General features: G+C 40.9%; 2 protein-coding genes across 3 annotated transcripts in view; one reads left to right on the top strand and one right to left on the bottom strand.

The window, feature by feature from the left end:
* The window catches only part of AFF1 (ALF transcription elongation factor 1), a 165617-nt gene that overhangs the window by 8466 nt on the left and 129151 nt on the right, over positions 1–28000 (bottom strand). The window contains exons 23-29 of the transcript XR_010388841.1: positions 13069–27078; positions 10553–10671; positions 8266–8536; positions 7058–7183; positions 4703–4952; positions 1366–1586; positions 409–695 (exon numbers count right to left, since the gene is read on the bottom strand). The gene's annotated coding sequence lies outside the window, so the exon portion shown is untranslated. The remainder of the gene's footprint in view (positions 1–408; positions 696–1365; positions 1587–4702; positions 4953–7057; positions 7184–8265; positions 8537–10552; positions 10672–13068; positions 27079–28000) is intronic.
* On the top strand, positions 495–20744 carry KLHL8 (kelch like family member 8). 2 transcript variants are annotated; one of them, XM_026102745.2, is made up of 9 exons: positions 495–701; positions 8090–8638; positions 11642–11828; positions 12536–12679; positions 13521–13632; positions 16238–16406; positions 17021–17180; positions 18339–18540; positions 19064–20744. In XM_026102745.2, the coding sequence occupies exons 1-9, from the start codon at positions 495–497 to the stop codon at positions 19185–19187; spliced, it is 1854 nt and encodes a 617-aa protein (XP_025958530.1). In that variant the 3' UTR covers positions 19188–20744. The 2 variants fall into 2 exon arrangements, with proteins under 2 accessions (XP_025958530.1, XP_064366447.1); XM_064510377.1 differs by lacking the exon at positions 18339–18540.

Here is a 28000-nt window from a genome sequence, read left to right as displayed (position 1 = left end):
AAAACATACCTATCTGGGTCAGATCAATAGCCTTTCTCTGATAGTGGCACTCAGAGATGCTGTTTAGGGAGCACACAAGCCTAGCTGTCTGTGGTCCATGCCCCTTTTACTCCTCTACCATCCACAATTGTTAGATTGTGATAGAGGATGCATCCTTGCCTACTCTCTCTAGTATCTTTTTCAAGGAGTGTGGACAACAGGTTCATAAAGACTGGGTTTTCTTAAAAGTGTATGCATAAGATTCTTATATTCATGGGTCTCTTCCCCTTTCCAACTCCCACTCCCCAGAGTAAGATTAGGGGTAGTATTTAGAACATGTAATCCTAAGACTTAGGTACTAGTAGTACCTAATATGTCTAATCTGCATTTATTTTAATATTATAAACAGGAAAATGAAAAGAACTTAACTGCGTTTTTGGACTGACTCCTGATGGGCTGGATTTTGTCTTGGTGGGAGTATTTGAAGATTCACGCTGTGAAAGAAGAAACAGCCAATGGCTTCAGAATCCATGCTCCCAGAGCAGGCAAAACAGCATCTGATAAAGGGAAAAAGGCGGCAGCAGCAGCAGCAAACTAGGTCTTCCAACAGTGATGGTGAAGATGAAATCTTTGTATTTGAAGCAAATGAGGCTTGGAAGGATTTTCACAGCTCTCTTCTTCACTTCTTTGAAGCTGGAGAGCTCTGCGATGTTACACTGAAGGTGACATAAATTGTCTTGTTCTCACTATCCAAATCGATTGTGTTTAACAAAAAAGCATGCTATCGATAGCTGTGCTTCAGCAGGAGGGGGTATAGAAGCCATAGAATACCAATTGGATCTGAGGCATGGCTAGATGTGATGGTTTTTTCCTCATTTAGAAAACTCACAACTTAAATGTAAACACTGTAAGATACTGACAGTCCAAGAGAGGAGGTACATGAGTTTGACCTCACCCAACTTGCCTTCTACTAAGCAAGCTCCTACAGTTGTTCAGTATATTACTGTAGGATCTCTGTGTACCTGCAGCTCCTCATACCCTCTTTCTTCTCATACGCTTCCATCCCAAATTTATCCCTGTTTCTGCATTCTGTGCTGCTCTGCTAGATCCTTCTGAGAAACAGGATTCTCAAAATCAAAGATACCGCCCCCTCCAAACAATTACATTTTACAGCTGATCAAAGAGTAAAGGAAAAAGAGAAAACTTGCCAGCACTTTTGTCAGCATTACTCATTTGCCTGCTTCCTTTAATGCATTCTTCGTAACTTAGCTGTATATTGCTTATATCCTGATCACAAGAAACTTGCATCTCACATCCATAACAGTGCCTAAAAATATTAAGTAATGCTTAGCTAGCCATCTTAGCAATGCTACAGGAGATAGTTACCTAAGAGAAGGATTCCAGTAGCACGAACAGATAACAAATGCCCTTGGGAGACATTGCTTCCCTGCCACTTTACTGTTGCATATCAACAAGGAAAATCTTCCACAGATGCGAGTCCCTGGTGCCTCCTGGTGGGCATCCCATCCTTAAATAAGCTTGCTGTCACTGATCCTGGGAGACAATGGAAGTAGCTGTGAGGAGGCATGTTTCTCTCCGTTCCACACCTGTGGACAAAAGGAGTAGAATAAACAATGTTTTTCTGCTCTGCTCCACAACAGATATTACATGTTGAAATTGCTTTTCACCATCTGAGCAGAAGCTATGTGCAGCAGCAGAATAGCTAATGACGGTTGAGTTGATGCTCCTAGGAGGCTGAATGGCAATACCGAACCTGATTGCTTTAGTTTGCCGCCCCTGATGTGACAGCCATGAAATGGAAGCTGCCTGTCATATTAAAAAGCATTTTGGGGAACCTCATCCCTTTCATCTTTCTCCCTTTCTGCCCACCTTCCCAAAAAAGAAAAAGGTCTTCTTTCTCCTTCCTGCTAGGGAAACTTGGCTTTGAAAATGTACTTCTCTCAGGCTGCAGTTCAATTTTCTGTAAGTTATGTTTGTATTATCTGTGTGTAGCAATTTTGGTGAATTAAGAATATTACGTTGTATAACTTGCCTGCCAATCTTATATGACTTGACTGCCAGTCCTCAAGTGAAGAATATAATCTATGGAGACTAGAGAGGCACATCTTGTCCTAAGGCTTTCTAAATCAGTGATTTTCAGTAACTGGTAACAATATATTGAACTTGAATTTTCTGGAAGGCTTGCTTTCCTTTCTGTAGTGCTCAGGCATTTTTCATGTTTTGCAAATAATTGTGTCTGGACTGAACTTCTTGCCTTTGTGCATGAATTATGGTATTGAGCAATTTTGACATAACCGTTGTCAGAACTGATTATTCCTTTAACTATTGGGTTTCAAAACATGATTGTATATTCTGTGGCAGTAAATAACTGGAGGAGAATTTCAAGATATCAGTAAGCTAGATATTTAAAATTAAGCAGATGTGGGTAAAATAGTGTAGTCACTTAATTCAAAAGACAGATTGAATTAAAGAGGGGGATGATAGGCTTAATAAAAATCTGTAAAGGCAAGAATGGCCTAGTAGCTTCATCTTATATAGCAGACAAACTGGTAACATCTATGTGGATGAGTAGTATTAATAATTGCAGTATTAGCACTGTGACATTAATAAATCCTGAGAGTGCAGGAGGAAGACTGTCTGTGCTCTGAAGAGTCAACATCTGAAATTTCACCTGCAGTACTGCTCCCTAGGAAGCAGGAGAGTGGCAGATGCATGCCAACTGTTTTTCTCCATTTTTTTCTAGTTTGCTTGGTCTATGAATTATTTTTTCTGGAGTGATTTAATGACTTCACAGTGAACCTTCCATCTTTTCCTGTCTTTTAAAGTGTGTTTGCTTTCTGTACTGAACTTGCTGTTCACTAAGCAGGTTACACTTGTGTTGATAATACACAATTTTAAAGAGGAAAGTGATTTGAGTGGCACTTCTGTATATTCAGTCAGCGCTAAAAAAAAAAAAAAAAAAAAAAGCCCTTCCAATTATCCTATGTAATATCTTTTTTTGTAATTGCAAGTCAGCCCACTATAACATTTTGATCTGAAAATGAAGATGTAATTTCAGTCTGTCAAGGAAATTTGTCTCATAACTGCCATCCCTTTACGTTACTGCAGACTGAAAAATGATGAATGCCGAAAGAAAGCGCTGCTATAACAAAAGTAAGTGTTAGTGATTGGAACGTGCCTCAAGGAGGAGACTGGTAGACAGACTAGAACTGACTGATTTCAATATTATGAAGAACTTCAGTAACGTATGCATTAGGAAATTCTTTAAACTTTTTTTTTGCATTTTATTTTGTGGCATATTCCTTTCATAGCAGAATTGCTCAAAGACATGCTTTTTTAGTTAAGAATGTCTTGGAGGGTTTTTGTTTGGCAGAAAGCAAGTGCACATTTTAAGCAAAGAGCTAATTATGCAATGTTGCTTAACTTTTTTACTGTGACTCGGTGAATTTAAGCTGCAGCAGACTTCTTGCTGATTATAAACACTTGCATAAAGGAGAAATTGTTTCACGATTGTCTGATGACGTATGTCATGCCAAAGTTCAGTTTTAATTCTTGTTTCACTATTTAATCTCAGTGCATACTTTGCCTCCTAACTGTAATTAGTTCCTCAAAGCTGATAGGGCATTTCCTGAAACTTTAAACCAGCAGGCAATATTCCTAGATGATTTTTGAGCAAGGTACAGGAAGCTTGTAACTTCTTTAAATGAATAAGCCAACTAACAGTTTTTGATATTAGATGTACTTATTCATAGAGCAGTAGTGCTGTCCCCTGTCTTATAGATCTTTAACAAAATATATTCTGAGCATAAATAGTGGTTCTGTAGCATCTCTCAGAGGTCTCTGTGGACTGTTCTTACAGCTAGATGAAGTAAGGTCATAACTAGCTTCTGCCTTAAAAAGATGTGTACTACTGAAACTCTAAGTTGCAAAAAACATACGTTGATTCACTGTTGCTATTGAATGGCAGTTATTGAAGATCAAGCTCAGGCAATTTGTAATATACCTATTCTTTTTTGAAAAATATAACTTTGAAGCACACAAGAAGCAACTTCTTAATTCCAAAGCACAGTCTCTTGTTAATTTATTTGTGTGGCTACTAGTAACAGCATCCTCCTTGGTGGGAAGGATTGTATCCAGAAATGTACACCATAACATTTAAAGGTTAAGAGGAAGGATTAACAATGCAGTGTAACTCTAAAGTGAAAAATACAGATTTTTTTCTTTAGGGCAGAATTGCCCGAGATGCTGTTTACGCTTCTGATAGCAGTATGAGAGGCCTGCCAAGGTATAGTTATCTAATGAAATATTTCATTCAGCAACTTCTATCTAGGGTGAAAAAGAGAAATTTCAGCTTAACAAGATAAAAACTAAGCTATATCTGTCCTGGATGTGTTTATTTTCACTGTTTGACAAATGCTTTTAAATGAGATTTGACTAAATTATTTGCTATCTTATTTTATCTCTACATAGTTATTCTCTGGCTTAGCTCTGCATCTCCATCTTGTATAATAAGGTCTTAGCTTCTAACATCCCCAAGTCTCTAAATGTCCTGCGCAAGCCCCCTCAGCCTCTTCTGTACTCCTTTTGCTTTGCACAAAAGTAAGTTTGTTTAGGAAGAGTTTGGAAACCCTCATTCACTTGCTCTGAGACTCAGCAGTTTTGCCTAATAATCTACAATAGAGCAGAAAAATTGACACCTTACGTGCGAAGCAGCTAGGCTTGAGAGGAGGATGCAGAGATGGGGCCATGACCTTCAGAAGAAACACCGCGCTTCAGTTTGAGAGCTGCATAAAGCTTTGTCCCGGGAACATCTCTGTATTTCTTCTGTTTTATGAAGAAGGTTTCCTGAGGAGTGTTGTCACAGCATCCTTCTTGTTGACAGTCTTTAGTATTAGATTCCAGTTATCTTCTGGGATACATTTTTAAAGCCTCTTCTTGGTTAGGCTTTATAGCTGCAGGTGAAAAGCATGAGCTACATGTTCACTTTCCAACATGACATTTTATATTTGCTATTAGACTTTATGTATAAAGTATTTACTCTTCAGCAGATATTCAGAGTGGGGCTCAGACAGTGGTGGGAAAGTACTGCACTGTCTGTTCAGTTGTGATCTGGCTGCTGCACTAACACTGAGCCCTGGTGAGATGCTTAAAATGCTGAGGAGACTCTTAAGATCACATCCCTGTTCATTTCAGTTTAGAGAAGATAAGGAAGTAAGAAACATCAGAACAGGACTACAAAGATCTTGACTAATTGCACCAGCGACAATTTCTCAAACCAATATGCCGTTAAAGCATTATACAGCTAATCCCTTCCACTGTAGGCTTATCAGTAAACCAAAACACTTAACATTTGAACTGAATAGAGTTGAAACCACATTGCAGAATGAGCAATAACTTTTCTGATAGGTTTTTAAGTACTTTCAGAAGCTTCCTTTAAGCATATCCTGCATTTTTAGGTTAATTCTTCTAATTTAGGTTTATGTCAAATAATATGCCAGTTGGACACCACTGAAGCTAATTTGACTGCAACTCTTACTGCAGAGAAGTTACTCATTATTGAATTTAAGGCAACACAAATTTTAAATGTTAATAGTAAACAAACTAAACTGTTCAGAGGGCAGATTTTCCACATAAAATATTTATCGCTGTTAAATAGAGGTATTGTACAATTCTCAATGGCCAATATTTAAGGTCCCTTGTCAAAATACCTTATACCTTATAAGCACCTTATAAGCATTGCTGAATCATATTCTGATGCATTTTGGCAGTCTTTTAAGTCAATTTGTACAGGAACTTTTGCTGATGTTTATGCTACATGTTGTTAGATGAGTCAAAAAGTATCTCTTATGGGATACTTTTTTCATATATTGCTTGACACTTAGAGAATGAATATGCATGTTTTAAGCCTAAAACATTACCAGTGATGAAGTAATCCTGTAGCCTTGTCTTGCCTGTTGTAGTGCTAGACTGTGCTGCAGAATGCAAATATCAGCCTGGGACATAATTTTTAAGAATTTTTAAGATGGAAGTCAAATCAGTGAAATAAAACCCTACCGAAAAGAATCCTTCACTTACGTTTTGTAATAATCTGACTAATGTAGCTCTCCTGTCTTATTTCAGTATTATATGTGAAAAGGTTTAGAAAGCAAGAGAGGCCAATTAGCTGACAGTGTCGGTCATAAACACAAACATGAAGAATGACTTTTTTCTTGGTAAATCTTACATTTTACAGCAGCAATGAGCCGGTGAGGCGCTCAAGTGCAATGTTAACGGCACTGCTTATTTAAGTGAATTAATTCCTTGTTCTCTTTAGAGCTTTTGAATGTGTTAAAAGCATTGAGGGTATACAATGACTTTATTTAAGTGGGTAAATGTCTTTTTTATGGTTCATTAATTTAAAAGGATGGAGTTCCTTCATTTAAGGAAGCAGCATGCCATTTCCCTATCTTACAATCTTGCACGTAGTTAAAACATTCAATTCAGATATAACAGAATAATTTTTTGCCCTGGAATTAAGGTGTCTAGTGAAAGTCAGTTAAATGAAGTTATCTTTGGAAAAGACATTCTGCTTTTGGCTCAAAAGAGATTTTTTCTTTGCAGCCAAAGTGGAAATTCTTTCAGTTGAATAACAGCTGTTGTGTACTATTGCGTTGGCTGTATACAACAGAGCATTGCATTTATGACAGACTTGACATCTATTTGTCAAGAGCAATTCTTACAATGCTTGCTTGTATTGGTGGAACATTTTCAGTATAAAATTGTTTCCTCATCTTAGTTGCTCCAAATTGCAGGTGACCTTTAATCCTGAAGAATAACTGTATTTGCCTTAAGCCATCATGTTTAATTTCAGTCAATGGAAAAAGTTCAGGTAATACCACAGTTGTTCAAAAGATAGGTTTTAGAGTAAGCGAGTGTGTGTTTGTGTGCCTATAAACTCCAAAAAATTGTTATACAGGGACTGGCTGACTTTAGTTTGCTATTGCGGTTTAAAAGAAATATGTTTTAACCTAGGTTACTTGAGTCTCATCTAAAATGATGCAATGATTACATGTCTTACCTGCATATGCTGCGTATGTGACTTCGTGGTACCACTTTTTGTCTTGCACACCAGGGGAAGATCTGGGCCAAGAAACTTTGCAGATCTAATAAATTCGTCAGTATTGTTGTTTTAAAAAGATTGCTTCTTTTACAAGAAAAAAGAACAAAAACAAAAAAGCCACAAACACACACAGTAAGATTTTTCTCCTGTTACGTCTGTACATTTTGTACAGAAATCCCTTTCTTGACTTCTAAAAAAAAAAAAAAACAACCCTCAACTCTGCTTTTTTTTTTGTTTTCCACATACTTAGCATGACTGTGGTTTATTCAGGAATAAAGACGGAATTTTTAACATAGGCATACTATAAAGAAATGGAACAAGTTTCAGAAACTTCCAAAAACCACGTGGAAACACAGTGCTAGCTGAAAAGGGAGCTGACCTCATGGTGAATACACTCTTTTGGTAAAGCTGTGCCTGAAGGGTAATTTTTTAAATAATCTCTGTGCTTTTGTCTAAATGCTTTTATTGCTGTGGTTTTACAGGATTTTGCTTCTGTAAATAGAATTATCAGTTCCTAAAACAACAGTAAAAACACAGAGGTTTAAATTAAGTAGTCTCAAGATGTCACTTTAGAATTTTTTTTTTTCCCTTAAAGTCTCTGTATAAATGTAAAACAAACAACTACCTAGCAGTGTCCTTCTGTCTTCTAAAGCATGGATCAAAGGTTCTTAAAATTTCATTTAAAAAATGGGAACCGACTCTTGGGGGGAAAAAAAAAAAGTTCAGTAAGTTAATGATACTGACTTTTCGTGTTACAGCTTTACCTGACTTTAGCAGACAAGTTAAAACTGAAATTTGCCTGGGATATGTTGATCTAATGCCAGAAATATGGGACAAATGGAGTTCATTTGTTTCCGTAAAATAAAGCAGCTCACTGCATATTGAGTCCAGAATTCCCATTTCAAGTTAATTGTCTTGTTCTATAGCTTAAAGAAAATTAAAGCTAACATTTCAGTAAAATAGTCTTTTCTTTCTTTTTTTTTTTTGCAGGTTGGTTCAAAGCTTATCTCCTGCCACAAACTGGTGCTAGCTTGTGTTATACCTTATTTTAGAGCCATGTTTCTTTCAGAAATGGCTGAAGCCAAGCAGACGTTGATTGAGATTAGAGACTTTGATGGTGACGCAATAGAAGATCTAGTGAAGTTTGTGTACTCCTCCCGACTTACTCTGACTGTCGATAATGTCCAGCCTCTCTTGTACGCTGCTTGCATTCTTCAGGTGGAGCTTGTAGCAAAAGCTTGCTGTGAATACATGAAGCTACACTTCCATCCCTCCAACTGCCTGGCAGTCAGGGCTTTTGCGGAGAGTCACAACCGCATTGACTTGATGGACATGGCTGATCAATACGCTTGTGAACATTTTGCCGAGGTGGTGGAATGCGAAGACTTTGTGAGCGTGTCACCGCAGCACCTCCATAAACTCTTGTCCTCCAGTGATCTGAATATAGAAAATGAAAAGCAAGTTTACAATGCTGCTATCAAGTGGCTTCTGGCCAATCCACAGCATCATGCTATGTGGCTGGATGAAATACTTGCTCAGGTAGGGTAGACTGAGGCACTGGGTGCATGGCCCATCACTGCTTTACTTCTCTATCAGCTGTTTTCAGTTAGGTAGCTTTCATGAAGAAAGATGTTTTTACCAGTTGGTGCCCCATCTGTTATTCATAACTGTTAGTCAAGAGTGGATGCAGGTTAGACCTGAATAGGAGGACAAAGTCATGTTCTCCAGGCTCTATAAAGAAAGAGTGCTCACTTTATGCTCATGTGGGGGGAGGAGGGGGTTAGCAGCCAACAAAAAGCTTTGTCTATGTCAGAGCAGAAATTTCCTAGATTTATACACAGTGAAGTGGAGAACATAAAGCCATCGCTTCACGTGTTTGGATACTACTACAGCCTGAAATGCTCACTTCCTTTGCTGGTAAGTATTTTTACTTAACAAAGCAAAGTATAGCTATTTAGGAGTTCTGTTACGCAGCTAGGAAAGTAAAACACTGTAATGGGAAGGTATGTTACCAAGCTGTGCTGCTTCTAGAATATTTTGCGTATGCATTAACAGAAGACCAAGATTTTGTACCTATATCAATAGACTAAAAAAATTGGGCCAGACCCTTTAATGCTTACCAGACGAGGAAAACTATCAAACTATTCATTACCTGCAGGATCCACAAAATTAATTTTCCATGTAAACCTCTAGACTCATTAAGAGTTCATTGTTTCTGAAAGAAATTCATAAATGCATCAAAAGGGTCACTCAACTGAAGCTATTTAAACATACTTCAGTTACGCAAGCTCCGCGCTACTCATGCCTTGAGACAGGTATGGAGAATCTGCACTGAGTGGAGAAACAGTTCCCATCCACATGTATATCTTAGCAGGAGGGAACACCTGTGCTCTTTCAGTTGTCACTAAATGATATATTTTGCTTCACAAAGTTCTGCACTTCAGCAGCATTGCTAATGTTTGCATTATATAAGTACCGAGAAGTCCACTAACATGATGATTTCATTGTCTTACATAATTTTTCACTTTTCCTGATGGAAGATCACAACTCTTCATGAACTGGCTTCCAAAAAGCTTCCATTTCCTCTAGACCAGCATGAAGTTGTTGTATACTTGCACACATGTATAGTATACAACTAATAAAATTTAAGGGCAATGTTAATTTGAGCTTTTTTTTTTTTTTTTTTTTAAGAAATAGATTGATTTTTTTTATGGTCCTATTATGTTAGGAGATGCAGATAACAGCTTTATCCTATTCATGGAAACTAAGTCTGAAACAAAGCAATGAAAAAGTAAACTCTTACTCTAAATATGGGTTATTTACCAAGCAGTATATGGAGCTTCCAGGGGCATTGGACATTGTTGCTAGCTGAAAGCAAGACTGTGATTCAGTTGTTAAAAATCTAAGCTACCCACATCATAATCAGACTTATGGGTTAACTTTGTTATAACTAGATTCTGAACTTTTGTCAGCCTTGATTTCTTAGTGCATCATTAACCTCATGAGTCTACTAGCAGGGCTATTGGTGATGCTTTGAATCAGCCTAAAATGAACAAGGGCTATTGGTGATGCTTTGAATCAGCCTAAAATCAACAAGGGCCTAAGTAAAGAAAGAAATAGGTTTGGAGCAAGTGGGTAAGGAAGAACTGAGAGAGACTCCTGCTGACCTGAAGGCAGGGACACTTGTCATCAGCATAACAATACCATCCTACTGCCTGGAGACACATCTACGGGACTACTGCTTCACTACTGCTGCTGATCTGACTGGGAAACTCTTTGACAGTGTTGGCCCAAGCCAGCTACTATTTGAAAGTCAGGCAGTCCCACCTTTTGTCACTCCAATCTGCTTATACTTCATATTCCTCGTGGTTTTTCTCACAAAGGCAAGTGAAAGATTTACAAAAATCTGCTGTGGGGAGGAGGACATTTCAAGGAAGTATTTCAGAAGCCTACCTTATTTCAGATCTGCCTTGTCACTGGGGATTACTGCAGGCACTGACTGCCGGTGGCCGGGTAGAAGTGTCTCATCCCATGCAGAGCCTCACTGTTCTTAAGCTTGATCACCAGGTCTTCTGGGGAAACACAGGAAGGATTTGGGAAAGAAACACCTTAGTAATGAAGGCTAATGGAAAAACTGAAGTCTGTTAGTGCAATAAAAAAAGTTTTCACAATACCCATAGACCTCTGCCAGTACACTCATGTCCTCTTAGCTCCCATCAGCTGTCTCTCTGCCTCATGAGACTATTTAATATTAATCTGTTTAATGATCTTGAACCTGCTCTTGTTGTTATATTCTAATGTTAATCTGGCAACGAGATTTCATAGTCTAATTTGAGTGAACTATGCTGCATTATACTTTTTCTTTAGTCCTCTCTGCTGCCTGGTCTGCCCTGTGTTCTCTGGTGACTTTAACAATTGGCTCTCAACATTTTTCTTATCCTGCAGGCTGTCAGGCCAAGTCCACAGTAGAGAATGGTGTTATTGCACTAGCACTACTTAATACGCCCTTAGTTCATGCTGACAGAGTGTATCAGAATGTATTTTACTTGCCACTCAAATAAAAGGAATTATTCTAACAAAAGTCCTCTTATGCTGGCATATAAATGAGATTAAAATTCATATCCCTAACAGACTAATCCAAAATAGGCTATTCCAGTAAAATTACAGCCTCTGCCTGTATCACATCCAGAAGGAATACCATGCAGCGCTTGATGCGCCCGCTGGCGTTGCAGCTAAGGCCCTGCCAGCGCAGGCAGCTGCCGTTTTCTTGCCTGCGCTCGGCCTGGACAAAGTGACAGTTCTCCCAGTGCTGCTTAAATGCAAATGGTTATAGCAAGAGTTTGTCACTAGAAGGAACCGTTCATGCCAGCATTACTCTTGAAGAAAAACATGAAAGCCAGCTGGAATATAGTTACTCTTTTTACTGAAGAGTATGGGGCTGACGGTGGGCTCTGAGGTTGCAGTCTGGTACGTATACGTCACTGTTAATAGTTAGATTCAGTCAGTTTAGCCAGTCATTCCAACTGTGTTCATTTCTGTCAGGTGCGACTGCCTCTGTTGCCCATTTGTTTCCTTATGGGTGTTGTGGCAAAGGAAGAGATTGTCAAGCAGAATCTAAAATGTAGGGATTTGCTGGATGAAGCAAGAAACTACCACCTTCACCTGAGCAGCAGGGCAGTGCCAGACTTTGAATACTCCATTCGCACAACACCAAGGAAGCAGACTGCTGGTAATTAAATGTGTGTCTGATTATCCAGTATTGAGTGGTGTGGAAAAAGGGCAGCTCACCTGTTTAAGGTTAGTTAGCTTGGTGTAAATGGTTGTTAATGACTTCATGCACAACTGGAAGAGCCATTGTGCACCTCTCTGGCAATTTGGTTGTGCGCTGCGTTTTCTTAGCAGAATTTTAAAGTCTTTGTTTGGAACAATACTTATTTATCCTCATCAGCTGTATCTGTATTCAAGCTAGAACTTTTAAGTAAGTTATGTGCAGGCAGTATGCTTGAAACTGTGCAGAAAATAATGAACAGGGTTTTTTTTTTTTGTTTTGTTTTTTTGTTTGTTTTGGTATGAGAAGCTTGAGCTAACTTTTAAACTCTTTGGCTAACCAAAAGCAAGTGATGCACATAAGACTACAAATCCCATTTTTTACATTCAGTTATATTTAACAAACAATATATTTCTCTCCCTAAGAAAATGACGAAAAAGCATATTTAAAATATATATTACTTTTGCAAGGACACTGATAATTAATTGTCAGAACAGCATGCCAAACAAAGGCCAAAACCGAGGGTCCAAAATGCAGGACAATGAATGTGCCCCTTGAAGGGAAATGTGACCTATCTCAAACTGTATAGTTTTTGATCCACTCTGCTATACAAATTTAATCCCATGTTTTCCTACTAGTTCTCTAGAAACCTCTTTTGTCTTCTTCAGGTGTGCTATTCTGTGTTGGTGGTAGAGGTGGATCAGGTGACCCATTTCGCAGCATTGAATGTTACTCTATAAGTAAGAACAACTGGTTCTTTGGCCCCGAAATGAACAGTAGGAGAAGACATGTGGGTGTGATCGCGGTGGGAGGTCAGTAACAAAGCAGCCCTACTCCAAAGGCACTTTTTTGTTTCTTTTGTTGGAATGGGTGCTTTTAGGAAATTAATCTGTCTTGTAATGGCTTAACTGGTGGATATCCTTCAATTTTGTAGAGCTCCTTCCCCGTGAAGGGGTTATTACTTTTGTAACAATATGAGAGTATGGTTATTGAAAAGACATTAATGCTGTGTATAGCCTGCTGCTAGCTTACTAGGTGACTTAACATTTATCTATCCATTTTTAAAGAAGTGCTGTTATACAAGATAGTAACCCAGGCTTTGTTAATACTCATACTAGCTTCCCTCAGAGTTAAATCCATACAGGCTCTTCTCTGTTAGGCAAAGTTACTAAGACCATAACTCTTCTAAGAGCAGACCTACCTTTATTTTTGAGACTTCAACTTCTGAAACCAGGTCCATGCAGTCCAGAGCAGCTTAGCATCCATGACTCAACTCTTCCTCATACATGGTGGCCTCTGTGCTAAAGCAGAACAAAGATCTTTTTTTTTTCCCCCTAGAAAATCTGGAGAGACTGATATATCTGTGTAAATGTCCAAAACTGATTTGAACTGCAATACCCTAATAAGGTATATGAAGATTTCCTGCATACATGTTTCAAGATTTGTATAGCAGTCTACATTAAAACAGATCTCTGGCTGAGAATAGCATATAAAAATATGAAGTCCTAACTTTTTAAGAACTTGATACTGAAAAACTTTAAAACTTTAATGTTTACTTGAGCGTATTTCCCCATGTAGGCAGGGATGTTATATAAATGAAAACTGAAATGTTGCCAAGCAATCTCTGTACCTGAATACGTGTATGCATTTCAGGTAAAGTCTATGCAGTAGGTGGACATGATGGAAATGAACACTTAGGAAGCATGGAAGTATTTGATCCTCTCACAAACAAGTGGATGATGAAGGCATCAATGAACACAAAGAGGTACGTGTCTCAGGATCCAACATGCGACAAAAAATTTAAGTCCTAGTCCTTGATCCATCATTTGTTGTTGATGCTGGAAAACATTCTCATGTCTATCTTGGGCCTTATGTGGGTTCCCAAACTCAGCTATTTTTAGGATTTTTTTTCTATTTTGGGGTTTCAATGCCAACACACTCTCTTATTTACTAGCTATAGAGCAAACAAGTCTGCATCACATACTTGCACACATCACATATTTGCACCAACACCAAGCTGTGAGTAACATACTAGGAATTTCACTGAAAGACTGCAGAATCCCTTTCTCCAAGGGAAGGCCCTGGCTGGTAACATTGGTTATATTTGTTCTTCGGCTTTTTTTTGTGCTTTCATTCATCTTATTTTCTGCTAAGCCAGATAAAGGAACTGGAAACTCTTTTAAGAATGATCAAGGTCATTACCAGCAGGATATGCGTAGTAAAATACTTGATGCCCAGGGAACCAATAGCAGCTCATGTTTTTTGCCATAAAAAGCCAGAAGCACTAACACATTGAAAGTCATGTAGTGGATTTGTTTTGCCTTTGAGTACTTAAATTCTTCTAAAGAGCTACTGGACTGGTAGATCCTAATTTTTTTCTTTCAGCTATCATTTTAATCAGTCTCCTTAATTCTGTATTTATTTTTGTTACTTGTTGTTTCTAACAGTGTCACGTACAAGGGGGAGTAAAATAGTAGGCATGACCAAGTCCTAAAGCTATTTGTGGCTGTAACGTAATCAAAGCAGAAAACCTAGGCTTCTCCAAATGCCTTCTGCCTCCCCCACCCTGAGCATATTCTTGGCAAACTTCAGTTCTGGATTTTTGTGACACTTCTTATTAAGTCAGTCAGTGAGTGGAATGGCTACTGTGCCCTGGCTAGGCTCCACTGGTCCAATCCAAGGCAAAGGTGTAAGAATACTTATTTGAGAAAAGAGATTTTTCTTGTAAGTTCTTTACTATTTTATTTGTAGTGAATCTCTAAAATGAACAGAATCTTTTGAAAGCAGAGAAACGTGATCAAAACTCTGGATCTGATTAACATAGGCCTACTGGCCAACTAGTTGCTTATGTGTACTACTAACTTACTGGTTACAGTGTGCCACGTACATCACCTGGTCTTGTTGGTCAGGCTTTGTGGTACACTAATTTCCCTGAATTTCTGACCCAGCTTGACTGGGGGCAGAGGGACAGTCTCACACTCCCATCCTCATGTGACCCTGAGGGAGCTGATGGAGCCTAGTGGCAAACAGGACAGGAAGCCAGGCAGGACGTGACTGGTCATGCAGTCAGATGCCCGGAAGCAGGGCAGGAAGAGAAGGAAAGGAACAAGGTCACTTCTTTAGATTATGATGTGCTGTGAAGGTCACCTGTCATGTCAAACGGCACCGTTAGCTTGGATGTCTTTAGATCAGACTCTAAGGTAGACTTTTTTTTCCTTGGTCGACAGACAGATCCTAGCTCAATATGGTTGCTATCACAACTGACTACAGAGGTGAAGGTAAAATGTAATGTATCACAACTGACTACAGAGGTGAAGGTAAAATGTAATGTTGTTTTGACTGCTACCCTTAATGGGGCCAAATACACACCATCTGTTGAGGCAATTTAAGATATGCCTGGGATCTTGCCACAATGTTGATTTTGTAGAAAGACTCAGCCTCCTTCTATCCTATCTAAATATCTGCAAAGCCACTCTCTATGTAGTGAGACAAGAATGTTTTCCCTGGAATGTTAAATCATGCATCTTTGTAATTTAAATAGAAACTTAAAGTATCTAGAAGGTAAGTGTTAAGTTCTCTAATGGCATGCTGTTCATTTTATAGTACTGATTGTACTCTCATATTGGTAGATTTCATAGATTAAATCTGTCAACTCTTGCAGCAGACTTAATAAGAAACAGAATGAAAGAAACTGCAATTAAATCTTTCTAGAGGTCAGTCTTCTAATATCTAGTACACATTTGGGGGTTTTTTTTAGTGCGTACTAATATCACCCCCAAAAGTAATTCCCCAATGACAGCAGCAGTTATATTAACACGGTTAAAATCAGCAGGTTTATCTCCATCAGATATGATAAAGTAAGACAGGAGGCATAAAATTCAGGACTGAGGTAGAGGAATCTAATGCTCAAATAATACAGACAGACTTGGGCCTTTGATGACCTTCAGTCAAAACAGTATCCCATGGCAATTTACAGGTCCCTTATCTTTTTTGCAGTCTAAAAAAATTCTAGCCACAGCAGTCCTCTCTACTAGTTTTGGATCACAAGATCAACACAGAAGGGGCTGGAAGAGCTGAGGTGATGTTAAGGTAACACGAGAGCTCCCTAAAGGGAGGCTGTGAGTGTATAAGAGACATTCTGCATAACGCTGCAAGACTGACAGGCATGCAGAGAGCCAGCAAGAGCTGAGCTCCCGTTCACTTGATGGTTATTGATCATTGTTTATTCTAAACTTCATTTGCTTTTAGGTTTTCATTACTTTTTTCCCATACTTTGGGACCATTGCCAGTCAGATAAAGTTGCACTTGATGTGTCTTTCCTGCTCCCCTTAAGGATTCACATTGAAGTATTGATCCTACAATTTTATTAGGAGAGGAATTGCTCTTGCCTCCCTCGGTGGCCCCATTTATGCAATAGGAGGTTTAGATGACAACACGTGCTTCAGCGATGTGGAAAGATATGACATTGAATCTGATCGATGGAGCGGAATAGCCCCCATGAACACTCCCAGAGGAGGAGTGGGCTCTGTAGCCCTCGTGGTAAGTTACTGTTTTCTCCCAAGTTAGGGATGAACCGTGAGGAACCTACCTCTAGAACTATTTTTAAAATTCATCTTACAAAGGCATCTTACAAGGCGAGATTTTGAATAAAATACAAGTAGTGGGTCTGATCATTTCTGGACATCAAAATCCTATGGAACTGTGCAAAATATAAGGGTATTTAGAGCCTTTATCACATTTCAATGTGAACTGTGCGCCCCGTTTTAACCATATTTCAGATACTGTGAGCAAGCTTGTCATCAAGATGCCTTTTAATTAAACTAGCATAAGAGGGAAGAGGGAAGCTAATGCTTCTGGTCTCATTCCAAAGACTCTGGTTCATCATGGTTACTATGTTTAATGTACTGCATTCATCATTATTTTAATCCTCATGTTGTCATGTATGCTCTGCAAAGTATCTGGAACACTATACAACTTTTCCACTTGCTTTACTGGAAATAGCATTTGCAAGCTGTTAGAATTGGTCTATTGTCAGAATACTTAAAAATAAACAGGACAGTTGGATACATCAGGCAAGCTTTCCTCAAATTTTAACATTCTCTATGAAAAGCTAGATGAATATATAAATCTTTCTCTAAATAACTCTTTTTCAGAACCATGTTTATGCTGTGGGTGGCAATGATGGTGTAGCATCTCTTTCCAGTGTGGAAAAATATGATCCCCATTTGGATAAGTGGATAGAAGTGAAAGAGATGGGTCAGCGAAGAGCTGGCAATGGTGTTAGTGAGCTCCACGGCTGCTTGTACGTTGTCGGTGAGTAGGAATGTGGCATTTTGTACGCTGCTTCTGTTTGAATAAGTTTGGAATAGGTTGTTGTTGCTAAAGGGAACAAAAGATAGACCTGACAGAACACTTTGTGTTCTTGGATGGGAGAAGAAAGTAAGCACAGCCAGGGCACACCTACAGATATAACAGTGAGGAAATAAAAAGAAGTATTTCACATTTCAGGAGGGCTATACTGTCGAGAACAAGATGTCTACGTGGAAAATCCTCATGAGACTACTCACTAATCACTAGTTTCCTTATTACAAAAGTTATCCATAAATCCACATACTTTTAAGGCATTCAGTTCTATTTTGAGTGTAGACATCATTAGCTTTCTGGCAGAGCGATTACACTTACTCCACTGCCTGTTGACCAAAGCCCGCCTTATCAAACTACAACTGTGCATTGCATTTACCTGCTTTCCTGAGAGATGAAGCTAAGTCTATCACAGTGATGATTACAGGGAGCAGGCTGTGCATGTGGCTTTCTTTGCTATCAAGTTTGACATATGAATGTACTTCCATAATTGCACTTGTCATAACGGTGGTCAGCACATCATTAGTTCAGCTCATTAAGCTACCAGTCAAACTTGTGTATTATCTTAAATGATTAAAACAAAAACATGGGATTTTTCTGAGTTAGATAGCTGTTCCTTTTACAGCTGCCCCACCAAGTAGGATGTTTCATTGAAGCCTATCTTCCTTGAGGGCTTTTTTTCCCTGTTAAAGTTTTCAGCACTACTTCAGTTTGAAAACAGTGCAAGAGTTGGTTTTGCTTCAGCCAAAATAAAATCAAGACTGTGCTTTTGCTGGTCTTACTTTTTTTTTTTTTTAAATTCCAAATTAGCAATGACTTCATTAAAACTAAATATAGTATGAACTCGGGGAGCAAATAATATGAATACTCCTTGCAAAGTGGGGTGAAGAAGAAAATTGTCACTCTTCTAGGTGAATCTTCCCTTGAAGTTATCATACTCAAACAGGACTGGGAGCTGTTAATTTTTTTTAGGAACTTTTAAAAGATTCATATAAAAACATAGTCCTGGACATCAGCCCGCTGAATGCAGAGAATACCCAGATAATGTGCATCCTGGATATCACCACCACTAAAAGAGGCTAAATACCAATATATGATGATTCTTTGCAGGTGGTTTTGATGACAACTCTCCACTGAGCTCTGTGGAGCGGTTTGACCCACGCAGTAACAAATGGGAGTATGTAGCAGAGCTTACAACTCCAAGGGGTGGAGTTGGCATAGCAACACTGATGGGTAAAATTTTTGCAGTTGGAGGTCATAATGGCAACGCATACCTGAATACAGTGGAAGCATTTGATCCCATAGTGAATAGGTAATTTAAAATTTTTCATTTGGCATAATAAAACAATGATACCTGCCTATTTGAAAGCACAACATAATGGGAATAGTGTGCAGGAGGAGCATATTTGTTTTTCCTGGTGATAATCAACTAATATTCATGACTCTAGGGATGGGGGAGTGCTGCTCATGCCACTGGGTTTTTCTTGTAAATATTTAAGCATGGCATAAGTACTATTTTAAAAGATGATTACTTTCTAATTCTTTTTTCCTCTGTTTTTAAGCACTCACTTTTTGTCCTTCTTTTCCTGTCCATCCCTTGTCTTCCCTTCATTCAGTGAGAATCTAAGTTCTTGTGGTAGTTTCAATCTGATTTTACACTAAACAATCAACTTACTAGAGAAATAGTGAGAATAAACTTGTGGGGTATATTTCTGTTCAGAGGAAACAGTGAGCCTATACAGTAGTGTTTCAGCCACAGGAAAGAAATACTTAAAGCTATTCAGAAAGGGCGAGAACTTACTTTTCTCTCTTTCCTTCTTTGTCATCGTCTTTAGGTGGGAACTCGTCGGCTCCGTGTCACACTGCAGGGCAGGGGCAGGTGTGGCCGTGTGCTCCTGTCTCAGCAGCCAGATCCGTGATGTGGGCCAAGGATCCAGCAACGTCGTCGACTGCATGTGAACTCTGTCGCCTCCTCCAAATTCCAGAGGAATAACAGTACAGAGGCACTGCAGAGCTTTTTAAACAGTGTTTGGTATGGTAGGTTATGAAATAAATACAAAGCATTTTCTTTGTGAAAATGTTACTTACTGCAATATTAAGGTTTTGGTGGAATTCTGACAACTGTGAGACAGAAAAGCCTGTGGAAACATGGAATAGAAGTCTGTCTTACAGGAGAAAACCCACTAGAGCTGTGCTTACTCCACTTTTCAGAAGTCAGAATTTCAAAATCATTTCAGGCAGCTGTTGCAGGGACTCATTACTGAATTGTGAACCAGGCATTAGGTGAGAAGAGAGCAGCAGTCAGTGCTGCTGAGCCTTACCCAGCAGCCCTGCTAAGCGTTTTCTGAAGGACTGGTGTGCCATTTAAATTTAACTTATTTTTCAGAAATGTAGTCTTAAACATTTTCTAGTTCTAGAAGAGCTTTGCCACACAAAGCCTTTCAAGTTTTAGAAGGTAACAATGTCCCTGTTTCATACTAAGCTAACCAGAGCAGAGAGGTTAGCTGCTCGCCTCCCAAGGGACTGAGTGTCCACAGCTGCTGCTGGCTGCAGTGGAAACTTTCTTCAGACTGAAGACAGTCTGAAGCTGTCTTTTAAGTACTTTCTCACTTGTTGCAAAGCTGAAAAGATACTTGACCTGTTTGTGGGACTTAACCACTGGAATACTGGAATTCTTCTGTCTTCAATAAAATGTATAGTAATGACTCCCTCCAAAAGGGAAGTTTCTGTTGAGATATCATTCCTGAAGCATAATTTGTAATACAGTGTAATTTGTCCTACTTTTAGATAATAGTGTGACAAAGTACAGAGATCAGTGGTCGCTGAGTCTGCTAATACCATTTTTATATGAAGTAGCAACACATCATAGAAGTTGCAGTAGTCTATTATGACCAAACAAAAAAAAAAATCACCTTTAAATGCAACTCTAGGAGCTTACATGTCCAGTTTCAGTATCTAGCAGCAATGCAGTGATAACAGTAGGGCACTAGCTTCTTTAAAAAAAAAAAAAAAAAAAAAAAAAAAAAAAAAGACAGTTCAGACAGAAAGAATCCATCCCCGAAACAGTTAAATGTCTGAAAACTTAAATAAACCAAAGAGAATCTGCAGCAAAAAAGCACTGGAAACAAAACAGTACTTACATTAAAGATTAAACCCAAAACTTAACATGAAACCCTGAATTCAAGAGCAAGTCCAGCTGCAAAGACTACAGATGACTATTCCTGAATCACCTTGAACAGACCAACGACTGACCAAGAATCTTCTGTGACCAAAGTTTCCCATTACAATATTTCTCATGTGACTGGAGAGAGCGCAGAAAACTTCTTTGCATTCAGTACTAGGGAAAAGCTGTTGACTGTACCAGCATAAAGCACAGCAATGTTTTACTATTGCATTACCACCGTTTAGCTTTTCTGTTTCCAACCGCTTGCATGTTGGTGGCACCCAGGGACAAAAATGAATGAACGGTACTGTAAATAATGAAACACTGCAATAAAACATTTGCATTTCAAGGCATATTGTGTGACCGGAGCATGCTACTGTAGGCAACATTAAAGGGAGCATTTCTTGGTTTCTGCTGGCTATAGTTCTGGACAGGAAACTTTTGTCAGCAGGGAAAATCCTGCATTATTAGGACTGCACCGTAACATTTTTGTGCACCCTGTTTACAAACCCGCACCCTAACTCAACGAGGGCGTGAAGCAGGGTTTACTAGGATGGCACCGCTGCTGCTGTGGTTTTGCCAGAACACCCTGGGCATAAGGTGGGACCGTCTGTAGGGCCTAACGAAGCAAGGGGCAATGAGCCCTACGCCACTGCTGACCAGCCCCCTCGAGCTGGAGGCAGCGCTGAGACCAGAGCACTCGGTGGTGGGTAGACTGGCCTAGGAACAGCAATAGCCCCAGCGTAAGGCTTTGGTCACCCCACAGTACTTCTGGCTAGACGGGGCAGAAGAAGAGGTGTAGATCCCCTCTCTGAAGCAAAGCAGGTTCTCTTCTACAGCTCTCCTCCTGGTGAGGAAACTTAAAGTAACACCGCCTGTGAAACTAAGTAGCCCAGCACTGCTGTTTTCCAGCCTATATCTCCCTCTTTGTGGTGGGAAAGTGCTAGTGCCCTTGGGCACCGCCTGTGAACTCCTTACACCGCATCTGGAGCGCACCGACATCAGCCCCCCTTTAAGGTACCAAAGGAAGATGTGTGTGTTGAGTACGGAAATAAGGTTATAGCTAACGCACCAAGACGCTGTACTGGATGGGAGCATAGCTGTCAACCTGTCAAGTGAAACTGGTGCTACCTGTGGAGTTTGAACACCGCCTCACTAATGCACAGACTAAACATGATATTTCAGCCCCCCCCCCCCAAACAACATTTGTGTTCAGGTTTCTGGAGGCAGGTGAGGAACAGACCTGTTTCTGATAAAGCGGTGTCTACATTCCGAATTTCAGCCACCCCTGGAATTACAGGTATTTTGTGCAGAACGGGTTTTAGAAATGCTGTTGCTGAAAATGTGAGAGCAGTCTCAAATTGACATAGAATTTTTTTTTAATGGGACTACTGCGGTAACAAAATGCAATAACTTACCCACATATAAAGCTGTGGTAATTGAAGACCAAAAAACTCCACTCCAGTTTTCATTCTTCCAGTAGTGACAAAAGGACAATGCAAAATTGATCAAGAAAATATAATCCAAGCCTAAGACTGTGGCTTTTAGTGATGAGATAGCCCTCTACCGGTAGCAGTCCCTAATTCCTACCACCTCTTCTATTTTAAAATTAGACTTTTGATTTGTGGTAGCAATCCTCCAAACATTTGGGGTGATGAACTCTCATTCCATTTAAACAGCAAGCATGATTCTTGCCTGAGTCTCAATTTGGAATTTTTACTGCTTTTGTTAATGTTTCTGCATCTAAAAGCCTTGACCTCACCCACTGCCATGGGCTTTGGAAACAAGCAAAACCAGAGCCTCAACCACCCTTCACCCGACCTCCCGGGCTGTACTGCCAGCGCGTCCTCAGCTCCTTTCAGGAGTTCCAGAGTTTTTATTGACAAAACATGGAAAGATTTTTTTTTTTCAAATGTTAAAAAAAAAAAAAAAAACCCACATTCACTGTCAATCGTGTCAAAAAAAAATTACGAGTTACTTTCCTCATGCTTGAAAAGAAGTGGAGAGGAAATGCTTCCACCGAAGCGGCTGACCAGCAGAGGGAGGTGCGGCCCTGCAGCCACCGAGACCTTCAGCAGCTGGGCGCCCGCACACCGCATTTAAGCAACGTAACGAACACACCATCAATCAAATGTCTCAGGCTCCTGCCTGCAAGTGGCATCTGACACCCTCCAACCCCCCTAAATGCACAAGAAACAGGGATCATTAGCACACAGTTTGGTGGACGGAGTGTCCTCCTTGTCACATCTTATTTCAGGTGCAGCAGGATTTGGGGCAGTTACTGCAGCATCAGTTTTGTTAGCCCTTGCAACATATGTGTGTTTAGGGCAAAAAACATACCTGTTTTCTAAAGCGGCCTGAACTACAAGTTGGAAACAATTTATCCATCTTAAACGGATTTTCTCATGTTCATAATCTGGTAACACATATATTTATTTATGGAGCAGCAGGGAAGTAGTTAAATACACAAAAGTGCAATTAGCGCCAGCGTTACTGGCAGCGGATTATGAAATGCACACTCGGGCTGACCAGCCTCTTCACCAGGGCTCACTTGGACTTCGTGCAAGCTCCGGCATCAGAAACGCAGAAAGTCAAGTAGAGAAAGGTATCAGAATCCTAGGGACTTTTATGAGCCTACTTCGCTGTTCACAACTTTTGGGTGTGCTTACCTAAAATCAGATAGTTTTCCTGTGTCCTGACTGCATGACCTCAAGCTTTGTGTACCTCCACTTGCACCAAAATTCTCCTTCTGGAGTGATTCTCTCTCTTCTGGGAGTTGGAAATGAGCTGCTTGAGAAAAATCACGTCAACGGGCAAAACACGTTTACAAATGGCAAACACAGAAGAATGACAGACTTCACTAACCCACAGAAACTCTGGAGTAAATAAAGGTTTGTTACAGAAAAAAATTCAGTGTTCAGATGCAACGCCGATCACACAGCTTTCCAAAAACTCCAACACGACACAACTGCCCTGAGCTGCACGGAGAAACGCACACGGTTGAGTGTCTGCTCCCTCTCTGCTGAGGCTGCTACTGCATGTTCAGAGCCGTAAAAGCTTGGGACCACTGCTCCAGCACAAAATGACACCGAGACACACTTTACAAACGAGTCATCATCAGGCCATGAAAACTCAGCCAATTAACCTGCTCAAGCCTAATGAGAACCGATGCCTCAAAGGTTAGTAACTCCAGATTACTCTCACACTTAAATGCAACTTTCTACCTTCATTTAAGCTGAAATTCCTTTTAAAGCTATTTTCAACATCCTCTCGCTGGGGTGTAGAGTTTTGCAAATCTAAGTACTTTATTCCAGATGCTCTGCTCTATTTTTTTGCTGGCTGCTTTTATCACATCTGTATTTGTTTTCTGAACCTTTGCATATTCTCTTGACTGGAACTGGCAGAAAATACAGCACCCGTAGCCAGGAGATCAAACTTTTATTCGTAATTCTTTCCTGGCCCTGTCAACAAGTTTGGGGCCGCTGTCACTTCAAGGCATTTTAAAGCAATTTGTTGGCTTCCAGACAGTTTCATTTTAAAGCCGCTCAAGTACAAAAAAAGTCAACAGGCAGCTATATAATTTCTGTCATCAGACTCGTCTGGTCAAAAGGGTCTGCAGGGCTTGTCATGTTCCATCGCTTCGAGCAGAAAGCCCACACAATCACCTGCTGTTTCCTCCCCCAAGCCGTGCCCTGTCGTGCGCTATGACGTGGACTCGTTTAGCCCGGTTTTAGATGATTTTTTTCCACTGAGGTGGTGACTCGATCTTTTGATTACCGCACACAACCTGCGTGAGGCCAGCGTCCTGATGAGGATAATAAAGCACACGTGCACTGGGCCGTGACTAAGAGGATGCACGCACGCCTATGGCCAACTGCCTTGCTTTTAAGTGCCCCTGCTACCTGGCAGCATCCCACAGAAGAATTTCTCTGATGCTTATTAAATTAATGGTCCCGAAAATGAATGTGCTAAGCAGGAAACTATGCAGTTATAGCTGTTCTTGGGAGTGGCGGTGAGGCTTGGCTCTGGTTACACAGCCAGCAGGAAAAGTTTTTGTGTCTTCATTTGCTTGACGGGTAAGACTTAGCACAGGCCAAGGATCACACGTAAACTACCTTCCCCTACACGCATTTTCCAAGAAGAGTAGGACTGTGCAAGTCAGCACACCTAACCCTGCATGGGCTGACGGGAGGAGGCAGTTGCAACTCCAGGCACCAACCTGACCCAGTCTGAGCCAGATCTACACCAAACAACTGCCAGGGGAAACAAACAGCACAATGCAGCCACCGATACGACTGCATGTAGCCGTCAAATAAACTGTCCTTGCACATTACTCCACAAAGCCGCTTTCTGCTCCCTTCTTACTGGTATGTTGTGCAAGCGGTTGTCAACTCCCCAGCCAAAATCATGGTCAACAGAGGACAGAAAGGACAGGAATGAAAGAGCAGAGCCAAACAGCCTTTCTTTCTTTCAGGTCTCAGAGGGCATGCTACTGCTGTTGCTATATTTCTGTTTTGTCCTCCTTTTACCTTCAAAAAACTGCCAGGCCCCTTTCTCTTCCCTCCTCCTCTTCCTAGCCCGTCACCTTTGGCTCTGCCTCACCCCAGCTGGTTTCCATGCTCTTCATCACTGTCCACCAAATCAGAGTTGCTGGCCCACTGCTAGGTCAGCTAACAATAACTTACTTTACCTCTGACACCCTTGCTGGTAATTCGGCACTCTCCATCTTTACCGAAGATCCAAGACTCCAGCTTTTCCTGCGAGACGCCCTACGCACCTGCTTTTGCTGCTTGTAACGTCTGTGCACTCCTCGGCTTTCAGACTAAGCCCTTCAGGGTAGAGGCCTGTTCAATTTTGGCACTAACGTTGCTCCAGTATGTGCCAACACTCCCTCCACCAGAGCCTGTCAGAGGAACCCAAGCAGCCTGGCGTGGGCATTTACTTGCCCTGCTCTGTAATGGCCACTTGAACCGGCACGGCTATCCTGGAGAAGCAGACTTCACGGTGTCTCAGCTTCGGAGCCAGCGTTGCTGCTATCTCCAAGCCCCTGCGGGATCTGTGTTGCTTCTGCCAATAGTGCAAGGTATTTCCTCTGCACCTCCGTGGGGGTGATTCACACCCACTGACCACCACTGCTTTCTAATAGAAGGTTGGTTACCACCCTTATTTACCATTTTTCTCATTGAAAGAAGGTCACAGTTGTCAGACAAAATGAACCAGTAAGATGGACATCTATTTCTGTCTTTTTTTAATGCTATCAATCAACCAAAAGAGACAGCATCTGACCACTACGCATGAAGTCATTACGAGAGGAAAAAAGGAAAACACATACCTACCAGGTGTCCAGGGCTTCTGAGACTCCTTGGCCCAGTAAAACACGCCCAGGTGTCATCAAAATAAATGGGACTTGGAAATACACTTCAATATTTTGCTAAAGCAGTACTTAAGAGTCCTAGTATCACTGTGTCAAGATGAACACCTGGATTTCAAACTTCAAGTTTAAAGCAATTAAAAATGTACCATTTTGACACCTTCCCTCAAAAGATGGTGATAAAATGAAGCCAGTAGCAAGTTCACGTCGTTGAACGCTTCAGCCAGTCCAGCCCTTGCGCTGAGAAGGATGCTCGGCACCATCGCGCACGGCACAACCACACGAAGCCTCAGCTACGGAGGTAGCCTGCACCCCGCGCCTGGGCTTGGGTGGCTGTGCACAACTGGAACAGAGGAGGTTAAAAAAACCACAGCTTCAGATCACAAAAACAATTCCCTCTCCCCCGGCAGCTTATTTTTGATTTCATCTTTACAGTTTTGACCAATATCCTTTTCATCCGAAGAATCTGAGGACAAGCAAGTCAAAATTCATTTTTTTTTAATTTATATATATATATCTCTATACACACACGCAGCAATGCATCCTCAATACAGAAGACAAACAAACAAAAGATCTGTGGCACAATTTCTTTGGAGAGGTGTTTTTTTTTTTTTTCCTTCATTTTTTAAGCTGTATCACAGATCTGGGTGTCATCATTTTAAAGGACTGTAAAAGGCCGCTAATTCTTATTCACAGAAGCCTCAGAGTGCAGATTCAGTGCTGAAGTACTTAAAAATATATCCGTCCCCTCCCCTGGCTTATTTGCACGTCTTTTCCCATGGGAGACTCTGTTCCGCGAGATGTCGAGCGTCCTCAGTGCTCCCTGAAGCTCGAGGACATGACAGCGCCCAGGCCACAGCTGGGTCCCAGTACGGTGAAGTACCGCCGAGGGAGCGAGAACTGGCACGTTGTTCCGCAAGAGATGAGGACAACTTAACAGACTTAGTATTCCCCATTCAGGCAACCTGACAATTGCTTTTTAAAGACCATGTTCACTGAGAATTGCGGTATTTTATTTATGCTCAAAACTGATGAGCAAAGGAGGAAAAAAACCAACCTTGGATGGTAACACTTAAACCACAAATCCCACAGAAATGACCCAGGACGGCGCGGCCGACGGCTGAGCAGACGGGCAGCAGTTTGAGCAGGATGCCACGGTCCGCGTGCAGCCTGGAGACCTGACAACGTCACCCTCGCCTGCGCCCACAGCGCCATAATAAGCACGCGCTTAACAAAGAAAACGCCATTCAGGAGGCCTCCACCTTCTGCCCTCACTCGCAGATTACGTCTCACCGATCCCCAGCTCCCAGGGCTTTCTGGAACGACAAAACCAACCAAAAACCTTACGCAAAATGCTAACTAGCTCTCCGGGCATTTCTGAGCAGCGAGGACAGCTCACGAGTAAGAGTTCAGAACTGGTCGCGCTCCCTACAGCGAGCAGGAAGCCGTACAGGTTTGGGGAACCTGAAGAAATGCCTTTCAGCTGCAAGAGCTCACGTCCGGACTGACACGCACATGCAAACATTAAATTATAACAGAATAAAGATACCAGCTGGGCTGCAGCTTTGCTTAACAGAAGTGGACAATGTTGCTGTATTGGTACGATGAAACACTGGACCCAAAGAAAACCTCAGCAATACCGAGCAGGAGAGGAAAATCCCACCGGGAATTCCAGGAACCGTGTACCTTTACAAAACGCACGGGCAAATACAAGCGACAACGTGCTGCGGTTATAACACGTACACGTCCTTGTTTCAGGAACGCAGAGTTTATGGAAACAAATTCAGAAATGCTGATGATGGCCTACGAATACTGTTGATGTCGGGTAGTGACAGTGGTTCCTAAAAGTGCAATTACTACAAAAAAAGCACAGGCTGCCAAAGAGAGATTTTAGTGTTTGGAGACCAGGATAGGGCTGAGAAGCTGCAATCAACTTTAAGGCAGCTGTTTGGCTGGAAACAATATTCGTCTTTGAAAAGGGTAAGCAAGGTCAAAGTGAGAAAGAAACCTAATCTATAATGTATAACAAATCTCAAAATAAATTAGACGTGGTTTCAAAGTTAGGTTTGGTCAATACAGGTCAATAAACAAACAAACAAACGTTCTTGGAAAACCACCCCAAAATATTTTACCTGATGCTGGCTGCCACCCCCGAGACCTCCCACGTCGCCTTCACCCCTCTGTGGCTGTTGGGTCCTTTCCCTGCAGCCGCGCCGCGTCTCCTTGCCCTCCCCACCT

Source organism: Dromaius novaehollandiae, chromosome 4 (assembly GCF_036370855.1).
Source record: "Dromaius novaehollandiae isolate bDroNov1 chromosome 4, bDroNov1.hap1, whole genome shotgun sequence".
Lineage (NCBI taxonomy): Eukaryota > Metazoa > Chordata > Aves > Casuariiformes > Dromaiidae > Dromaius > Dromaius novaehollandiae.
The sequence above is the reverse complement of the archived record's forward strand: the minus strand, read 5'-3'. Positions and strand labels throughout refer to the sequence as shown.